This window comes from Phyllopteryx taeniolatus, chromosome 21 (assembly GCF_024500385.1).
Source record: "Phyllopteryx taeniolatus isolate TA_2022b chromosome 21, UOR_Ptae_1.2, whole genome shotgun sequence".
Classification (NCBI taxonomy): domain Eukaryota; kingdom Metazoa; phylum Chordata; class Actinopteri; order Syngnathiformes; family Syngnathidae; genus Phyllopteryx; species Phyllopteryx taeniolatus.
In genome coordinates, this window is record NC_084522.1 from 4,716,501 (window position 1) to 4,735,354 (window position 18,854).

Genomic DNA, 18,854 nt, shown 5'->3' on the forward strand with positions numbered 1-18,854 from the left:
CTTGGCTACAAATGGCCGCCTGGTTGAGTGCCGTGGGCCAGGCTGGCGGGAAAGGCACGTCCACATTTTGGGACTTTGCTGGAGGAACAGGCCAAATGGATCATCCTAAAGGTACTCATTGTAATTTAACAATGAAAAACCAATATTACCTCCAACATTTGCATTGGAGACTATCAGAAGAATCCCAAATCCCTGAAGAAGTCCAATCCAATTCATGGCTGGAGTGAATGTTTTTTTAATTTATTATTATTGTTGTTATTATTATTATTGTAGCAGTTCCTTTTCTTAATACGTAGACCTGAAATGCAACAAGTTCACAAGCAGGCAGCTTATATGAGCGAGTGGGAGGGAGGCGCTGGGTGTGAGCCTGTCCCCCAAAGGGGTGGGGGTGGGGGGGTGGCAAGATTGAGGAAGTGGGAAACAATATCTGTTGAATATACAAAAAGTTGACGTTATAGGGATGGGAATTGATAAACGTAGCGATTAAGATTCCATTATCGGTACTGCTTATCGATTCTTATTGACTGTGTTGTAAGCAGCCTCGCGATCATCTTTTTGCGTGAAATACGGACACATTTTAGCGTGCTTCTGCCTTGACACCATGTTGGAAAAGTTCAGAAGAAGAATGGATGAGCCGAATCGACAGGCAAGCAAACAAACGATTCCTGGGGAATCGAATCGCTGGGAAACGGTTCTCCATTCCCATTCCCAGCGAAAGCAAAAGTACTCAAAATGCCTTTAAAACATTTTGGGGGAATAGCAACACAATATTAATGAACTAGTTAATATGAATACTGCTGTGGGGGGAAAAATTACTTGTTCTGATACAGAGGATGAATTAATTTTGTATCTTTGCTAGGAGGTCAGAATAAATAAATAGAACAAATATTAATAATGCATATAAAATTCAATGAATAGACTAAAAGAGATAATAGAGACTGGTAACAGTTTGTAATATATTGGAATATATTGTACAGTTCATGTTATTGAGAGAAGTAAATAAATGGATAACAAATGTAAAAAACATAATGATAATAAAATCATAAAAATGTTAACTAAAATAAAAATTTATATGAATACAAAAATGTAGCAAATGTAATATAAAATTAAAGTAATAAATTACAATACAGTGACTGGTAACAGTTTGGCATGTTGCTTGGAGATAAATAAATGAATACAAATAAAAACTTTAAGTAATAATAGTTTTAACATTAAAAAAAATGCATAAAATACAGTGAATAGATAAATACAGCAATTCCAATTTAAAATAAAAAAATGTAATGTACCACATTGTCTGTTTGACGTGAACAGTCCAAGCTTTTTTAAGTTTAAAAAAATACTTGATATACTTAAAAATATATGTATTTTAAAATATATTTTCATTAGGGTGGGAGAATTGCTCTTACAGAATGTTGTAAGCGCCCGTTTACATGCCAGTCAACCTGGAAGCCAATTTCTTATCAACTGTTTCCGAAAAAATGTGCTGACTGCGGACAAAGTGTGCGGGCGAAGAACACGGCGCACCCTGGCCTGTTTATAAAAGCGAGTCTTCCTCCTCCCCAAAAAAGGTCACGCTAAACTCCCGCTGCCAAAAACATGCTGAGTTGGCGCTTTTGTTATCAAAAACAGCAGCCAGTGTGTTCAACCAGGTGCTTCCTGTTTTCACACAGAATCCCAATAAGTTGTTTTGACTCCAGTTGGAATGGCGTTACATGCACGGCAGTTACGCAATAGCCATATACAGTATGCTATACAGATGCGCTTTCCCTCTGCTCTTATTGTTTACCCACTTTAGATGTGATCGGTGGCGGTAACACAAGCAGCTGTAATATTGTGACTGGAGTGCATCTCAAGTGTGTTGTGTGTCACCGGTGTACGTGACGCTTTGCAAGGTGATCCGCCGTACCGCTGATTTTGCTTGGCCGCTGACCAGGGCGCACACAGGACAGAAACTCCAAATTGTGACTAAACCCGTTTAGTGTGCGCAAAAGCTCCAACTACACTTACTTAGTGATTTCACATGAGGCACAGCCATACCCGTCTAGTGTGTCTAAAAGTGGCCGCGACCTCCCTTCTACACTTGTGACTACGAAAAAGAAAATATTGGCAAAACATCCATCCTCATAGTGACTTCAGCTGAGGTGCCGCCATAGCCGCCTACTGCGTGTAAAAGCAACAGAGTTACATCTGTTAGACATATCCTACCCCCCTACTTTTAGTGAGTCCGGCTGAGGTGACTGCTGCATTCCTTCTGCATCGCGACGACAAAACATATCCCCCAAATGTCCCTGTAGATCGTTGGTGTCCGAAAGTGACTTCAGGTAACGCGCGTTAGTGTGTGCAAAACATTTTTATCATAAATTGTAACAATTTGGGGGTATTACGACTGCGGTTGTTCCACTCCATGTCTGTCTTGAGGTCTTACTCATCGGCTAGTGAGTAATTCATACCCGATGGGTCCTGGTCAACACCGAATGAGCATGTCTCCCCAATTTGACCTGCAGACGCATCACCACTCTGGGCCGCTGCGTTAGAAGAAGGGAGGGCAGGAGGGAGCGAGGGGGGGGTGGGGTCGAGAGAGAGGGAGGTGAGTGGACGCATGTGTTGCAACAAGCCGATTATTGAAGGCTACTTGATGAGTTACTGCCTGGCAATTTGCATCCGTCTAGGCAGGAGGTAGAGGAAACCGCTTGCCAGACAATTGCAGCGCTTTCCCCCCCCCCCCCCCCCCCTCCCCCCTAGTAGTTAAGAATGACAACTCCATTCTTCTCGTAAGTAGACACCTGCTCTTTTAACATGACCAGCCCCACCAAGAGCCTGGATGACCAGAAGGGCATCAACGAGAGTCCCAGTCACAAAGCCGACACACCGCGCTACCGGAGCTGGAGCAGCCTGCGCTTCTCCCGATGGCGGAGCGGCTCCCAGAAGGCCAGCTGCCCCGGGACGCCCTCCTCCAAGGCGGACAAGCGCAGCGACGTGAGCCAGACGCTCTTCTCGTTGGTCAAGACGCACAACGACGACTACACGGCCGACCCCGCCGGCCTGCTGGACCTCAACCGGGGTGACGACGACAACGGCGAGGAAGTCGATCTAGACCAGTCCACGTACTTCCAGAAGCAGTTTGGATCCATGCTGCAGCCCGGTGTCAACAAGTTCTCGCTGCGCATGTTCGGCAGCCACAAAGGCGTCGCTGCAGAGCAGGCCAGGGTCCAGTCCTTTGGAGTGTGGATCATTCACCCTTATAGTGACTTCAGGTGAGCTGCACCCATACCCGTCAAGTGTCTAAAAAGAGCTACAATGTCCAAAACAGTTACGACTATAATATATGAGAATATATTACCAAAAACATCCATTTAGGTCATCCATCCTTATAGTGACTTGAAGTAAGGTGAGGTGAAGACCTTGAAAAGTATGAAAAGATTCCGGTAGGTCAAGGGTGTCCTAACATTTATACTTCTCGTGACTTCAAGTGTGAAAATACCATTCTAGTGTGTCAAAATTCCCTTCTACACATATGACTCCAAAAAAAAAAAAAAAAAAACGTTCCCAAAACATCTACAGTACATCGGCCAGGAATGTCTAAACGTCCATACTTAGATTGACTTCATGCAACTCATTAGTGGAAGCCATACCCATCTAATATGTGCAAAAGTTACGACTACATCCCTTTTACACGCGAATACAGAAGATGGTCCCAAAACTTTCCTACAGGTCGAGGGTGTCCTAGCATCCATCCATAGTGACTTCATGTGGGGTGCAGACATTCCCATCTAGTGCGTCCAAAAACGACATGTCTTCTTCTAGGTATGTGATGACAAAAAAAAAGAATCCCAAAGCATCCCTCTAGCGCATTTCTGTTCAATTTAATGGACTTCAGGTTGTTAAATTACAGACGTACCGGTCTAGTGTGACCACAAAAAATATTCCCGACAAGGACAGGCAGCGCATCCTAATTTTTTAAGACCAGCGTAGCGGCACAGCAGCTGATTCAGTCCGTGGTATAAGGCGATGAAGGGATTTGATTAGTGATACAGTATATAGGACAAGATCATCTGGATTATCGAAGCCTCATGGTGACCCTCACTGTATTCTACTCCATAATTTCTGCCTCTGTTTTTTTAAAGGATTTGCCAAAAGATGGACAACAGCTCACTGCAATCTATTTGCCATCTTACTTACGAATAATAGCTGCTAATTCCAACAATGCATAAGCAGCATGCAGGACGTGGCAGACGGACAACCCACGTGGGGGGAAATGATAAGAATAATTCCAATCTTGCTATATTATGCAATGATACGCAGACAGCTGTGCTGGGGATTATTGCAGGACCGTTTTCCTTATGCCGCAAACTTGCCTTTAAAATGGAGGTGGAGGTCAGATGATCCGTCCCAATGACTTTATTTGGCTGCAAAACAGAGGTCCACAGAGGTCAATCGACGGGAAATTAAGGGCGGGCGATGGGGGAAATGACATTGTGTAGACATAAGGCCAGGTTCTTAGATGCCAATCTGCCAAAACGTCTGTCATTTTTAGGCCCCTCCCTCCCCAGCTACTCCGGCGTTATTGTTGTTTTTATTAGCTTTGTGATAGTCAGATTTAAAAAAAAAAAAATGTATCTTTGTCAAGGCAGATTTTATTCTTTTCATTTTTTTTACACGTTTGGATGTATTATCCTTGTACTGTACATGCAATCAAAGCCATTGAGTTTTTTGTCTTTGTAAAAGGCAGGGTTTTTTTTCTCCAGATATTTTTCTTTGTGAACAAAGATTTCTAGAATTAAAATGTTATTTATATTCGAAGGGCAGAATGTATCAATTTATCCCCAGATTTGTATCGTTATTTATGATTATTAATTAATTTGATTGCGAAAGAATGGATTCTCTTGTACTAATTTCTTTGTTAATATAGATTTTTAGAATTATACATTTCATTATCCTTGTGAATCCAGATTTTAAGCCTTTTAGTTTTTGTTTATTAAGGCAGAACTAAATGTATTTATTATATTTATAATTATATTTGTACTTTTCCATTTATTTAATCTTTCTGGTGGCATGTTTTTGCTAATTATTGTGTACTTTTTTTTTTTTTAAATGAATAAATCAATGCAAACCTCTTTCTAATAAAGCCCCCCTCACAGTGTTGAAGTTAGAACAGAATATGAATACTAGCCTGCAGGATGTCTGGCGTGGCCACTTAATCTGTTGCAACATGAGAGGAGATGACCAAGTCCTCGTTAACCGACAGCGTCACGTCCTTTTTCTCAATGACTTTCCATCCCCTGGCGTCTAATGAAAAGAGCCGTAATGAAGTCGAGACGTCGGATTGACTGACAGCGGATGGAAAAAGTATCTGCGAGGAAAAGCGGGAAACCCAAAACCATCCCCACAAGACACTTGTAGGACATCCGACAGAAACATTTGGGAGCGTTTCGGCCAGCGGGGTGACATTGTTGCGGTGCGTTGGGTGACACAAGGGTGCGTTGTTAATGAGAGTGGATCCCCTTGTTTGCCGCAATCACAAGCGACCTCACAAGAAATGGGTCATGTGCGCTGTTGTGTATGTTAATCAAAACAGCAGTACCTACTGAGGCACTTATACAGTCAATGTGGGAGATCAATGAGATGCTTTCTAAGTAATCCCGTCAGTTCCTTTCAGGTTCTACTGGGACCTGGTGATGCTCTTGCTAATGATGAGCAACCTGGTGATCTTGCCCTGGGGCATTACGTTCTTCGAGGACCAGAACACCATCCCGTGGATCACCTTCAACATGCTGTCCGACACGCTCTTCCTCATGGACCTTGTCTTCAACTTCCGCACGGGCATCCAGGGCGAGGACAGCCACATCGTGCTGGACCCCAAGTACATCCGCCTGCACTACCTGCGCTCTTGGTTCCTGGTGGACTTCATCTCGTCCATCCCGGTGGACTACATCTTCCTGGTGGTGGACCTGGAGTCCCTGCAGGACTCGTCCGACGTGTACCGGACCGCCCGCGCCCTCCGCATTGTGCGCTTCACCAAGATCCTCAGCTTGCTGCGACTCCTGCGCCTATCCCGTCTTATCCGCTACATCCACCAGTGGGAGGAGGTACAGTCTTCCAGTACGAATCATCACGTCAGATGACAACAAACAGTATTAGCAGTATTAAGGACAACAACGGTAATATGAAATGAGACAACCAAAAGCAATAACAACACCTATCTAAGTTGTGGTTGTTAGTTTGACAGGGGATCGCAATAACATTTAATTGAATGTAGTTTTCAGCAGAGACAGACAACATAAGGCAATAACTTGGTCCATGCTTCAAGAGGAGACGGACTGAGAGTAAAACGACAACAAACGGCAGTAACAAAAGGTTGTGTTTCCTCTGGTTCAGATGTTCAACATGACGTACGACCTGGCCAGCGCGGTGGTGCGCATCGTCAACCTGATCGGCATGATGCTGCTGCTGTGCCACTGGGACGGCTGCCTGACCTTCATGGTGCCCATGCTGCAGGACTTCCCCGCAGACTGCTGGGTGTCCAAGAACAACATGGTGGTCAGTTCACACTCGTTTTTGTCAGTAATCTGTCTAATCCTATTTGAAAATGTGTACATTGGTGCCAAGGAACTATGTTGAAGTGACCAGACATTTAAGGTGTTTCAGAAAACCCGCAAAAATCACAAATAGTTTTCGGATAGTTTAAAAAGCTTGAATTGCCGAATATGCGACCTATGAATCAGCGGGGGTTGACTGTACTAGCTTCCTATAAGACAGGGTCTTGGCGCCATCTTGTGGTATCTGAAAAGGTGAATATTTTATTTTATGAGTTATTTTTAGCAGTGTAGGTTAAAAAAATTCAGAGATGATTACTGTCGTGGTTCTTGACTTGTTCCTTTGGTCCTGGTCAGAACGCCACATGGCACATCCAGTACTCGTACGCCCTGTTCATGGCCATGAGTCACATGCTGTGCATTGGCTACGGCGCCCACCCTCCGGAGGGCATTAGCGACGTGTGGCTGACCATGGTCAGCATGGTGGTGGGCGCCACCTGCTACGCCATGTTCCTGGGCCACGCCACCAACCTGGTGCAGTCCTTGGACGCCTCGCACCGCCATTACCAGGAGAAGGTAAGGACGCCCCTTCGTTTACCGCAACACCGACACAGCCGACGTGGAATCTGTAAAGCTGACATTAGCAGCATGGGGCACGTTTATTTACTATGTGTTAATAAGGCATTTTGTATTGTTTTCTTATCTATGAAAGATCTGTTTTCTCATTTATGTTCCTATCTTTGTAAAAGGCAGATTTTCTTAATGATTATCTTTATAAAGGTCATTGTTAAAATACTGTATATTCTATCTTTATAAATGATAGAAGTTTTAGATTATTTACTATCTTTGTAAAGGTAGTTTATTTTTAATTATTTGGAATTATTTATTTTATCTTCGTAAAGATAATTGTTCATTTTATCATTTATCTTTGTAAAAGGCAGAATTTTAAAATTATCTTTAAAGGTAGTTATTTTATTTTTGGGAAATTTTATCCTAAATTCATTTAATTATATACTTTAAAAGTAATTATTAAAGTTTTATCTCTATCAAGGTCCCCATTTTTAGAATACATTTTTTTAAAGGAAGATTTCAAAAAAATAATTTGCTTCAAAAAAGTGTGTAGACATGTTTAGAAAAAAAAAAGAATTACTTTTGTAGAGGTATTTTTTTAAAAATCGTTTTATAAGTCTAGCAATTTATTTTAGATTTGATGTTTTTGTAAAAGACCGTAACATGTGTAGTTATTATTACTTCTTTGTGGGAACATTTATCAGAAATATATTTCATTAAATAAAATCATTTGAAAAATGCATTTGGCCCAATAAAAGCCTCCACCCTAATTAATATCACAATGAGTAAACAAATGCTAACGGTCAGCATTTATGGAAACAGTGTCGTATATTTCAACCTTAATTATTAGTGAAACAGTGTTATTAGAAAACATACGCAACATTATGTAACGTGATGCTCGCGGCTAAAGCTAATGGACAAAGGGCGGCTTTTGCTAAAAGCTATTGCAAACGATTTTGTAATCCACGCAAATGAGGAATAAATCCATCATTGTTGTGATTACACAACACATGGTGGCAGACGTAGCTCATCTGTCCTGCATGTTAAGGTTGATTCTTGTTTCTTTTCCTCCAGTATAAGCAAGTGGAGCAGTACATGTCGTTCCACAAGCTGCCGGCGGACGTCCGGCAGAGGATCCATGACTATTACGAGCAGAGATTCCAGGGCAAGATGTTTGATGAGGACAGCATCCTGGAAGAGCTCAGTGATCCGCTAAAAGAGGTGAGCTATTTTTTAAATACCTAATCATAATTTTCGTAATAAAAACCTTCACTTTTGATTTTCTCTATGTATGTAACTGAACTGTAGTGCAACCAGTGGCAATTTTTCATTTTGGGACAGGTTAGGTAATGGCCCACAGGTGATGTTTCCCCCCCCCCCCCTGTTCTTTATAATTTGGATTTATATTTAATACAGACTAAATGAATGAAGGAATTAATTTGTTCAAAGTTGACATATGCCATTATTTCCATTTGTCAACGTGGCACGTGAGATTGAGTGAACCCCGTAAAACGCCTGACCTGGAAATAGGATGTTTTATTAAATGTACATTTTATTTTTAATATTTGTTGTTTGAGACGCAACCTGAATTATTCACAATTATCTTTAAAAAACAAAAATAGCGTGATAATAGAGTGAAATTTCAACGTTAACATTTTTTTTACTGCTCTTCTCGGCAGGAGATCGTCAGCTACAACTGCCGCGGTCTGGTGGGCAACATGCCCCTCTTCGCCAACACCGACCCTCACTTCGTGACCGTGATTCTCACCAAGCTGCGCTTCGAAGTCTTCCAGCCCGGAGACTTCATCATACGAGAGGGAACGCTGGGTCGGAAGATGTACTTCATCCAGCACGGCACCGTCGTAGTCACCCCGCGGGGCAGCAAGGACATCAGACTAAGCGACGGGGCCTATTTTGGGGGTAGTTATTTAACTGAATTTTTCTGTGGAAACACCATTTCCCCATGATTTAACGTGAATTCTCTTATTTTCAGAGATCTGTCTGCTGACTCAAGGTCGACGCACAGCTAGCGTAATGGCCGAGACCTACTGTCGTCTTTACTCGCTGAGCGTGGACAGCTTCAACGAGGTGCTGGAGGAGCACCCGCTGATGAGGCTGGCCTTTGAGAGCGTGGCCGTGGACCGGCTGGGGCGGGCCGCCAGGAGGCCCAGCTCCCAGCCTCTATCAAACAAGTGACCCCCCCCCCCCCCCCCCCCCCCCCCGCCTCCCCTTTCAACTGGAACTGTCTGCAAACAAAAGACAGCAACAAACTAATAAACTGAATGTGACTCATGAGCAGTCTTGTAATGTAACAGAGTGCAAATACCACGTACTACTACTGTGCTAAAAAGTCATCCATTTTATTTAATGTTAATCACCACTTTTGTTGTAATATTACCGGTATACATTTTCCCCCCAAATCCTTCCTACCATCTGCAGTTGATAAAATAAAGGCCACCATTCATCGTCATGTAATTGGTGTGAATGAAGACTTTTTTTTTCCCCCATGTACAGTAATCCTTCACTATGTTGCGGTTCACTTATTGCAGATTCAGTGCATCGCTGATTTTATTTATTTATTTATTTAATGTCAGTATAGTGCAATCACTCTCGTGCACATCTCTGACACCGTTAACTGTATTGGCTATATGATTTTAATGTGGGAGCAGTGACTCACACAAAGCCAATAGTGCTCTTTTTCATAACAGAAAAAGACACCTTACTGAGTAATCTCAACTCATACAAGCCGGTAAGTCACCAAATTGCTTGAGAACACAAAGAACATGACCAAAAAGTTATTGTTAGTTATTGTTAACGCAAGCCACCATCATAGTTTTATGAAATTCACAAATACCTGACAAATTGCTGGTGGACACATTCATAACATCAACAGGAACAAATACAAGTAAAAGTAACGTTTAGCTTGATTTCCTACAATTACAGTAGTGTAGTTAAAAACATCACTGCAGTGTTTTCACTGACTACATTGCCAGGACTGTCAGTGTGAGCAACGGTGTTATGCTTTCTAAGACGAGGCTGGATGTTGGCAGCAGATGGATGGCAGGAAATCCTCACCGTGTTGCGTTTGTAATCTCACATGCTGTATGTATGTATCTGGGTGTGCTTACTGCCTAATGTTCACCAAGGATAAACTGCGGTGATGTCATAACTCCAACTGTATAGCTTGTACACATGCACACCAGGGGTGGGGCAGCAATATTAGCTTCTGCAAAATGTAAATGTATGAAAAATACATCCACCCATTTCCTGCAGGGCTTGTCCTCATTAGCTTCCTATCCCAGCTGAAGTAGTCTGTTCTGACTCAACAATTAAATTATTATTATTTTTTTTTTTACAAACTGGAAAAGATTTCAATTTCAACATTACAAAACAGGAAGATGTACATTTTATTTTGATAAATTGCGTCGGATTCCCAAAACAAACACTGTAAAATGCACTTTCGGCCATGCGCAGTCGCTTCACATTTGAAGATTTGATTGAAATAATAAAGATGACTACAATAAGACTTTTCTCGTTAGAGTAAACTGCAAGTTGCTATCAATGTAGAAATAAGTAATTTCGTATTAAGTAATTAACACTTCCTGGAAGATGAGCAGCACTTCTGGTCACGCACATTTAAACATTTTTTTTTTTAACAATTGATCATTTATGATTGCCAAAATAAGGGAAGCTTTTCTTAAAGTTATAAATATCTAGGTTGTTACAAAAATGGAATTACTAAATACATTTGTAATATGGATGGGTATATCAAACAACTTCTGTAACCTTAGCAACACTTCATAATTGACGATTTATGACTCGACCTCAGGTCGTTATAAATGTCAAAATAAATCCGTAGCCGACTTGGTGACGTAAGCGCACTTTGTCAGGGGACGCATGTACTTCTGCTCGTGCGTTAATAATTTGATTTGATATATGAAAATAGAAATATTACGACTTTTGTCGATTTAGTTGACTGAAGGTTGTCAAAAAACAAAAAAAAAACAAAAAACGAATAAGTAAATAAATCCCAGGTGGTCCATTTGGTGACGTGCGCGACTACTTCCGAAATGTAAGCAGCGCTTCCGGTGTGGCTTTCATAAACTCTTGGACGAAGAGCAGGTACGTGATGGTTTGCTTAGGCGAACCCAGCATTTTCCTCCTTTGGCTCAGTCAATGTTATTCTGTATTAATTACAACAAGAACAACAAAAACTTGGTCGTTTTATGTAGGTGCTAGGTCGCGGTGCTGCCAATTCTGCTCTTCACTTGTGAGGCGGGCAAGGTTATTGCAGCGAGTCAGCCTAGCATAACAGGCTAAAGCTAGCAATAACCGCGCAGGCGTGGAGGTCACGAATAATATATGGATATCAAACATGTAAACATTCAGTTTATGGTTACAATCAAGCATTGGATGACAGTTGCTAATCCAGTGTGCGTTTAGTTAGCATTGTGTTCGTACTTAGCATCTGTGATTATCTCACCTGCATAACAAAGTTACACAAGGTCTATTATATAATTGACGAGGGTATAAATGGTTCATTTGCTGTGATTATGTTGTATCTTAATGGACTAAATGCACAAATCATGTTTGTCTTGTATTTCAAATTAAACCGAATTCTGTGTTTGTTTTGACAGTATGAGTAAATGTAATTTATGGGATATACATACCATTTTATTAAGCCGCTATTATTAGTAGAAGTGTTTGTTTACAATACCTTTTAAAATGTGGGGGCTAACTTAGAAATGCCATTGTTATTATTATTTAAAATAAGAGCTAGTGTGTGTGTGTGTGTGTGTGTGTGTATATTCTGCAGTGCAAATCTTTTGGGTTATCCTTTTACAATGTTTAGACTGTGTGTTTGTGGACATTTCGTTAGCAATAGACAACGGATCCAATACAAAGAGCTGTATCTAAAACAATGGAAGATAATGATAAATAAAGGTTGGGATAATACATTGAATATATTAAAATGAATGTATACATCCAAAATAAATGAAATTGTATAAAATGTAAGCAAATCATTTTCACAGTTAAAAGAATTGAAACGTGTAATCAACTTTTAAAAAAAGTACACGTTTAAAAATGAAATTAAAAGAAAAGTAACGTGATTCCAAATTTTGACTTCCCAAGGATGCTGTCCCTGACTCGGGCTGTCGTGAGCGGGGTGGCGCGCGCCCCGGCGGCGCTCAGTCAAGGCGCCGTCGTCCGATTCAACAGCACCGTGCAGGTACCCTCTATATATATATATATATATATATATATATATATATATATATATATATATAAATAAACAGAAATGATGAAAAACAACAATGTTTCAATATGTCTGTTTTTTTTCTCCAAGAGTCCTCCTAAGAAAACAAAATTTGGGCCACTGGCTGATGAAGACAGAATTTTCACCAACCTCTACGGCCGTCACGACTGGATGTAAGACCTTCTGCCAAGGTCAAGTACAGTTTATATTGGTTGAGTTGAAAACCATTTGCTTCAGGTTGAATGGTGCCTTGAAGCGTGGGGACTGGTACAAGACCAAGGAGATTCTTCTCAAGGGCGTGGACTGGATTATCAACGAGATCAAAGTGTCAGGCCTGCGCGGGAGAGGAGGCGCGGGGTTCCCCACTGGCATGAAGTGGAGTTTCATGAACAAGCCCAGTGACGGCAGGTCGGAAACATACTCATAATACAGTAATAGCCAGCACTTCACGATTCACAATTTCACCTTCTTGTGTTTTTTCACCTGTGGAACTTATCCCCAGGTATTTGCTGAAAACTTACCTATTTTGCAGTTTTTTTGGACTGTTTCTGATATGCCCTTAAAAAATATGATGCTGCTCAAACCCTGTCTACAAATGAGAGTAATTAGTCCAAGGAGCTACAGTGGTACTGCGTGATGGTTTGAACCCAAACTTGATCAAATTTAGTTCAAGGGTTCTGTCCTTATTACGGTACCTACAAATATGTTTTTTTTTGTGTATAGAGTAAAACAGACAAACAAAACAAATGACGATTTTGTTCCCCCCAAGGCCCAAGTATCTGGTTGTGAACGCAGACGAGGGTGAGCCGGGCACATGCAAAGACAGGGAGATCATGAGGAACGACCCCCACAAGCTGGTGGAGGGCTGCCTGGTGGCTGGCAGAGCCATGGGGGCCCGCGCCGCCTACATCTACATCCGGGGGGAGTTCTACAACGAGTCGTCCAATCTGCAGGTCGGTTCACACTCCTCTGAATAAAGTAATTGCATCACACACAGAGCTGTTTCTATTACTGAACGCTGGTGAACATTGTGTTACTTGAAAACTTATCAGTATCGTGTCGATTGTGTGTGTGTGTGTATGTGTACCTGTGAATGAATGAAGTGTCTATAACCATCTTACTTGGAAACATCACGTGTTTAGGTGGCCATCAGCGAGGCGTACACGGCGGGACTCATCGGCAGGAACGCGTGCGGCTCGGGCTACGACTTTGACGTGTTCGTGATGCGCGGCGCCGGCGCCTACATCTGCGGTGAGGAGACGGCGCTCATCGAGTCACTGGAGGGAAAGCAGGGCAAGCCACGACTCAAGCCGCCATTTCCTGCCGACGTGGGTGAGTCCATAGACAGGATGTGCGGCATTGAACGCCTGTCTTTAGAAAGGAAGAAGAGTATTTATTCCATATATTAAATTTTAATTCTGCATGTTTCAATGATGAAGGCGTGTTTGGCTGCCCGACGACTGTGGCCAACGTGGAGACGGTGGCCGTGGCGCCCACCATCTGCCGCCGCGGAGGCACCTGGTTTCTGGGTTTTGGCCGGGAGAGGAACTCGGGCACCAAGCTCTTCAACATCTCCGGCCACGTCAACCACCCGTGCACCGTCGAGGAGGAGATGTCCGTCCCCCTGAAGGATCTCATCGAGAGGCACGCAGGTACGTTAGAAGCCTTGCGATTCCTACCGTCACGTCGCAGTGCTAGGTGGCTACATATTAGCATGTAAACGCCACATACTGTATATCATGGCAAGGAGTGTTGATTTAGTCAAGTGCAGAGAGTAGGTAATATGTAATTACAATGAATAATTAAAATAAGGCATATTACTTGAGTACTAGCCTCAATTAGATTAGAAGCCACAATTTCAGTGAATATGGTAAACAGAAACGTCAAGCTTTTCATGTCTCATACATCTGTGAACCACCATTTGTGTAACAGGCGGCGTTCGTGGCGGATGGGACAACCTGTTGGCCGTCATCCCCGGCGGCTCGTCCACGCCGCTCATCCCCAAGAAAGTGTGCGAAGATGTGATGATGGACTTCGACGGCCTCGTCCAGGCTCAGACCGGCCTGGGCACGGCCGCGGTCATCGTCATGGACAAATCCGTACGTTTTTTGTCACATTCCGGCAAGCGTCTTATCGTATTCATGATCTAAATTTGGAGCGTGGGTCTTTTTTCAGACTGACATCATCAGAGCCATCGCCCGCCTGATTGAGTTTTACAAGCACGAGAGCTGCGGCCAGTGCACGCCTTGCAGAGAAGGTCCCGACTGCCACCATACGTGATTTACACAAGGTTCTGTGTGAGGCTAATTTCTTCTATGTTTATGAAGGGGTGGACTGGATGAACAACATGATGTGGCGTTTCGTGCAAGGTGACGCGCGGCAGTCGGAGATCGACATGATCTGGGAGCTCAGCAAGCAGATCGAAGGGCACACCATCTGTGCCCTGGGAGACGGCGCCGCCTGGCCCGTGCAGGTAAGCCCAATGGAAATCAGATCAACTGTCATACAAGTGACAAGTATATGGCAGCTAGCGAGCTAGCGGCTAAACAAAATTTCCCATTCTGATCAATCAGATTTAGATATTTTTGACGTAGCGAGCAAATTGTGGCTAACAAGCAAGCGGTTAGCGCAATAAACTAACAGTAGTCTAAATCTTTACTTAGCACCTTTTTCCCTTTTGTTTCAGGGCTTGATCAGACACTTCAGGCCCGTGATGGAAAGCCGAATCGCCCAATTCCAGCAACAGAAGCAGGCCAGAGCTTAAAATGTCTGCTTACTCTTCATCCTAGCTGGCGTGCTTCTCTGCCTCATCGCTACCTGAATCACCCGAATGCTTGTGCTCTTCACAAAATATTTAAAATAAAAAAGTGTTGTTTTTTTTTTGTCTCCTTGTCTGATGGAAATGTCAATAAAGTTCTATGAACCGTAAATCCACATTGACATGTTATTAATCCTGCTTGTTATTTTCAGCGTTGTTTTTAATGGTTTATACCAGTGGTTCCCAAACTGAATAAAAGGCATTATATTACTAAACTAAAGTTGTATTTTTGAAATTCACTTGTTTATTCCCCTGTTAAACTTTGACTTTCATATCATAAAATTACAAATTTATTGGGGGAAAATATCCTTTTTTGTATTTGTAACATTTCACTTATCCCAATGCCTTTATTAGCATAATTATATTTTGTTATTAATTAGTTTATATTCTTTATATGTAACCATCTATTTGTAATTACAAACGGGTGATTATTCTTTGAGTCTGATGACACGTTAAAATACGTGCTTTTACATTACGAGTTTAATTTTATTTGCGACCAAGCTCAGAACTCAATTTTACTCATCTATCAATTAAATTTCCCCCATTGAAATCAATTGAAATTACATTAATCCGGTCCAGCCCCCCCAAACAGTTTTTCCTTGCCTGATTTGTATACACAGGATTTTAAAACATCACAATATTGTATATATGTGTGGCACAAAACATTATAAAAGAGAATGTGAAGAATAAACTGGTTTTATCAAGTTTGCTTACCGTGCGTACTGTATACGTTTTTTTTTATTAGTTTCCTGTATCTGTGGAACGCAATCCGAAGTATCGCGACATCTGATTCGCGATATGACGGGACTTTGCATGTCACGTGACCCGGACACCTCTTGGCGCCGCGGCTTCCTTTACGGTCAACAGGGGTAGGATAATCTGTTTGTTTTCCACAAATATTCATATATTTAAAAGTCATACTCGCTCCCAATAAGTACTAGTTAAAATAACCATGCATGGTGACGCGTGGAACAAAGCAAAGACTTCAAATTAAAAAATACAATGACCCGTTTGGCTATCATTCGAACTGCCTGTGGTTCGTTTGTGTCGTTTTCAACCAATCGTGGCCATCTATTGACATCTTATCGGCGTCATAATTTTTAAATGTTGTCTTTTTATTATTATGATTATTTTTTAACAGTTCCGCGTGAAGTGAATAAAGACATGGACGTGCTGAAGATCGAGGAAGTGATCGTGGGTACCAACGTGATGAAGACCAACCCAGAGATGAAGTCTGAGTCTTCTGCGACGTCCCAGTTGCGAACTTGTAAGTTGTCCTCCTGACTGACTGAAGTTCAGATACGCTACTTACAATCATGGAAATTTCTGGGTGAACCTAAAATGAACTATAACCTTTGCAGCTCACCTCAATTTGACCTTCTCTAAACCTTTGAATGCACGTCTTACTGCTCAACGTTTCAGTACTTTTTGTACAAGTTGCTGTTGTCTAACAAGGAACTGAACTGCAAAATTCCATGAAAATATATAAGGACATCTACTTCTGGTCTCTCTGTATCCAACTATCCCCCAAAAATCACAACAGTTTGATCCATGAATGGACCAAAACATTCCTGGTTAAATTCGAATTTGTATTCGAACGGTGCTCTTCATCATGCTGGTCACATTTTGACGTCATGAGAACGAGATGGCAGCCAACATTTGATCAACATTACTTCATTCGGCTCCTTGTAGGAGAACAGCAAGTTGTGCAAAAAGTTCTGAACATTGAACAGTTGTGCAGGTGCATTTTAGGTTCAACCTGAAATTTCGACCGAAATCCAAATTTCCCAAACTTTTTCTGGGCAGCGTATGTGACTAAAGCTTCCACCTTTAATTGTTCTATGCGGTTGGGATGCAGCGGAGGATTGTGACGATCTGCAGTGTCCGCAATGTCTCATCACCTTTGTCACCACCAAGGCCAGGCAGAACCACCTGAGGAGGACTCACCCGGATCAGTACACCAGGCAGCTGATGCAGGTAAACGTGGTCGATATTCGTCGGTCTCCTGCTCCCGTGAGCCTTTTCCGGCTGGCCGGTGGTCAACATTTTTCGTCTTTCCGCAGAACAACACATTGTTCTCGTGTTACAAGTGCGATAGAATTTTTGCTTCCCCTGAAGAACTCAGCGTGCACCGGGACATCCACCACCGGACCGACGACATGCCCGTCTGCTCCTCCTGCCACAAAGTGTTTCCGACCTTCAGTAGTGTGAGTACAAGAAACACAAGTACACTGAACGCATGTTTATGGCGGGGGATACATTCCAGACCCATCTGCAATAGGTGGAAATCTGCTGTATGCTTGATGATTTTATTAGTTTTACCCCTCCCACACTCTCTAAACACAATTAAACTTATTCAAACATAGACTCAAACAACTGAACTCACATGACTGATTGCAAATGTTTGGTCGCAGCTCTTCAGGCACAAGCGAAAGGGCTGCGTGAAAGGCGTGTGGCGCTGCCGAGACTGCGACGTGCGCTGCCGCAGCCTCCTCCACTTCCACATGCACTGCATCGACGAGCACGACCGGGACGTGGTAGCTGCGGCGAAAAGCGGCGGGCGCCTCTGCTCCATCTGCTGGCGCCACTTCCTCACCGACGAGGCGCTGCACAGCCACCAAGAGAGGGTCGACAACGCCGAAGTCAAACTATCCGGTAAGCGCCACCTGGAAGCCAAGACCAGGAAGGCGGGCGGCAAGAGGAAGAAGAGGATTGAGGAGGAAGATGACGATGAGGAGGACGATGACAATGAGGAGGAGGAGGAGGAGGAGGAGGAGGTGGAGGAGGAGGTGGAAGAGGAGCTGCAGATCCCGTGTCCCGAAGCAGACTGTGATCTGGTGTTCCCTTCCATTGATGCACTGAGGGCACACAAGAGGAGCCAGCACCCCCCGCCGCCTTCATCTTCACTCAAAAAGCGCTGACCACGGCATAAATGCCAGTCTGTACATAACTACTTTTTCTTTTCGACGCCACGGCCTTCCTCACTACTACACTTGACAGCAAGCTTTTTCCTCATCAGCGGCCATTTTTGATACTTTCAAGTTCTCGAAAGGCCATTTTAAAGTTCTGTAAAAAAGGATGAGCTTATTATTTTATTTGAGCATTTGTGAGTGCATTGTTTTTGAAAAGGATGTTGTAAAATTTACTAGTAATTCTACAATCAATATTTGACTTGACAAGTTCTTTGAGGTTAATAAACAATTGTCTGCAGTAAGCAACAGATATTCATGTTTTTTTTATTATTAAAGTGTTTTCCCCAAAAGATTTGTTTATAATTTTCTTGAGACTGCACACAAAAATGTTCACTTGCTTGTATTTACAGTATGTACATAGTTTTTAAATTTTACTTTATTCATATATATATATTTTGTATCGTATAATTTGTGTATCTATTTTCATATTTAATTCAATGTAGTAAATCAATATAATACAGTTACATTTAATGTAATTAAAAATACATTTTAAAAATTGCGCACATTTTATGTGACTATTTTGATTATAATTAAATAGAAAGTTTCTCCAATTAATATATAAAGTAAAATACATTTAATAGATTTTAATGAAATTTAACTATACAGTATTTCAGTATTTTTACTTTAATGTATATATTTTAAATGGTTTTCATAATATGTAATATATTTAATGAGTAGATTTTAATGACAATCAAAAATATTTC

The 18,854-nt window shown here is 42.1% G+C and overlaps 3 protein-coding genes across 3 annotated transcripts; all 3 read left to right on the forward strand.

The window, feature by feature from the left end:
* On the forward strand, nucleotides 1-9,578 carry hcn3 (hyperpolarization activated cyclic nucleotide-gated potassium channel 3). Its single transcript, XM_061760643.1, has 8 exons — nucleotides 1-111; nucleotides 2,780-3,254; nucleotides 5,657-6,086; nucleotides 6,376-6,537; nucleotides 6,891-7,109; nucleotides 8,178-8,324; nucleotides 8,783-9,023; nucleotides 9,097-9,578. Exons 1-8 carry the CDS (start codon nucleotides 12-14, stop codon nucleotides 9,297-9,299), a joined length of 1,977 nt encoding a protein of 658 aa, XP_061616627.1. The 5' UTR covers nucleotides 1-11; the 3' UTR covers nucleotides 9,300-9,578.
* Nucleotides 9,579-11,151: 1,573 nt separating this feature from the next.
* ndufv1 (NADH:ubiquinone oxidoreductase core subunit V1) lies at nucleotides 11,152-15,296 on the forward strand. Its single transcript, XM_061760672.1, has 11 exons — nucleotides 11,152-11,225; nucleotides 12,237-12,333; nucleotides 12,451-12,533; nucleotides 12,598-12,768; nucleotides 13,130-13,313; nucleotides 13,503-13,692; nucleotides 13,800-14,012; nucleotides 14,293-14,459; nucleotides 14,536-14,617; nucleotides 14,688-14,833; nucleotides 15,047-15,296. The coding sequence occupies exons 2-11, from the start codon at nucleotides 12,238-12,240 to the stop codon at nucleotides 15,122-15,124; spliced, it is 1,410 nt and encodes a 469-aa protein (XP_061616656.1). The 5' UTR covers nucleotides 11,152-11,225; nucleotide 12,237; the 3' UTR covers nucleotides 15,125-15,296.
* Nucleotides 15,297-15,936: 640 nt separating this feature from the next.
* On the forward strand, nucleotides 15,937-18,392 carry LOC133471297 (oocyte zinc finger protein XlCOF7.1-like). Its single transcript, XM_061760746.1, has 5 exons — nucleotides 15,937-16,047; nucleotides 16,320-16,445; nucleotides 17,037-17,155; nucleotides 17,242-17,385; nucleotides 17,593-18,392. The coding sequence occupies exons 2-5, from the start codon at nucleotides 16,343-16,345 to the stop codon at nucleotides 18,097-18,099; spliced, it is 873 nt and encodes a 290-aa protein (XP_061616730.1). The 5' UTR covers nucleotides 15,937-16,047; nucleotides 16,320-16,342; the 3' UTR covers nucleotides 18,100-18,392.
* Nucleotides 18,393-18,854: the final 462 nt, after the last annotated feature.

Excerpts from the sequence above, each read along its gene's own strand:
- hcn3 (XM_061760643.1), top strand. The coding sequence starts at position 12 with ATGGCCGCCTGGTTGAGTGCCGTGGGCCAGGCTGGCGGGAAAGGCACG. Across the intron at positions 6,087-6,375 it reads ACATCCACCAGTGGGAGGAG|ATGTTCAACATGACGTACGA; the intron begins GTACAGTCTTCC and ends CCTCTGGTTCAG. Across the intron at positions 7,110-8,177 it reads ACCGCCATTACCAGGAGAAG|TATAAGCAAGTGGAGCAGTA; the intron begins GTAAGGACGCCC and ends CTTTTCCTCCAG.
- ndufv1 (XM_061760672.1), top strand. The coding sequence starts at position 12,238 with ATGCTGTCCCTGACTCGGGCTGTCGTGAGCGGGGTGGCGCGCGCCCCG. Across the intron at positions 12,534-12,597 it reads TACGGCCGTCACGACTGGAT|GTTGAATGGTGCCTTGAAGC; the intron begins GTAAGACCTTCT and ends CATTTGCTTCAG. Across the intron at positions 14,834-15,046 it reads GCGCCGCCTGGCCCGTGCAG|GGCTTGATCAGACACTTCAG; the intron begins GTAAGCCCAATG and ends CTTTTGTTTCAG.
- LOC133471297 (XM_061760746.1), top strand. The coding sequence starts at position 16,343 with ATGGACGTGCTGAAGATCGAGGAAGTGATCGTGGGTACCAACGTGATG. Across the intron at positions 16,446-17,036 it reads GACGTCCCAGTTGCGAACTT|CGGAGGATTGTGACGATCTG; the intron begins GTAAGTTGTCCT and ends GTTGGGATGCAG. Across the intron at positions 17,386-17,592 it reads TGTTTCCGACCTTCAGTAGT|CTCTTCAGGCACAAGCGAAA; the intron begins GTGAGTACAAGA and ends GTTTGGTCGCAG.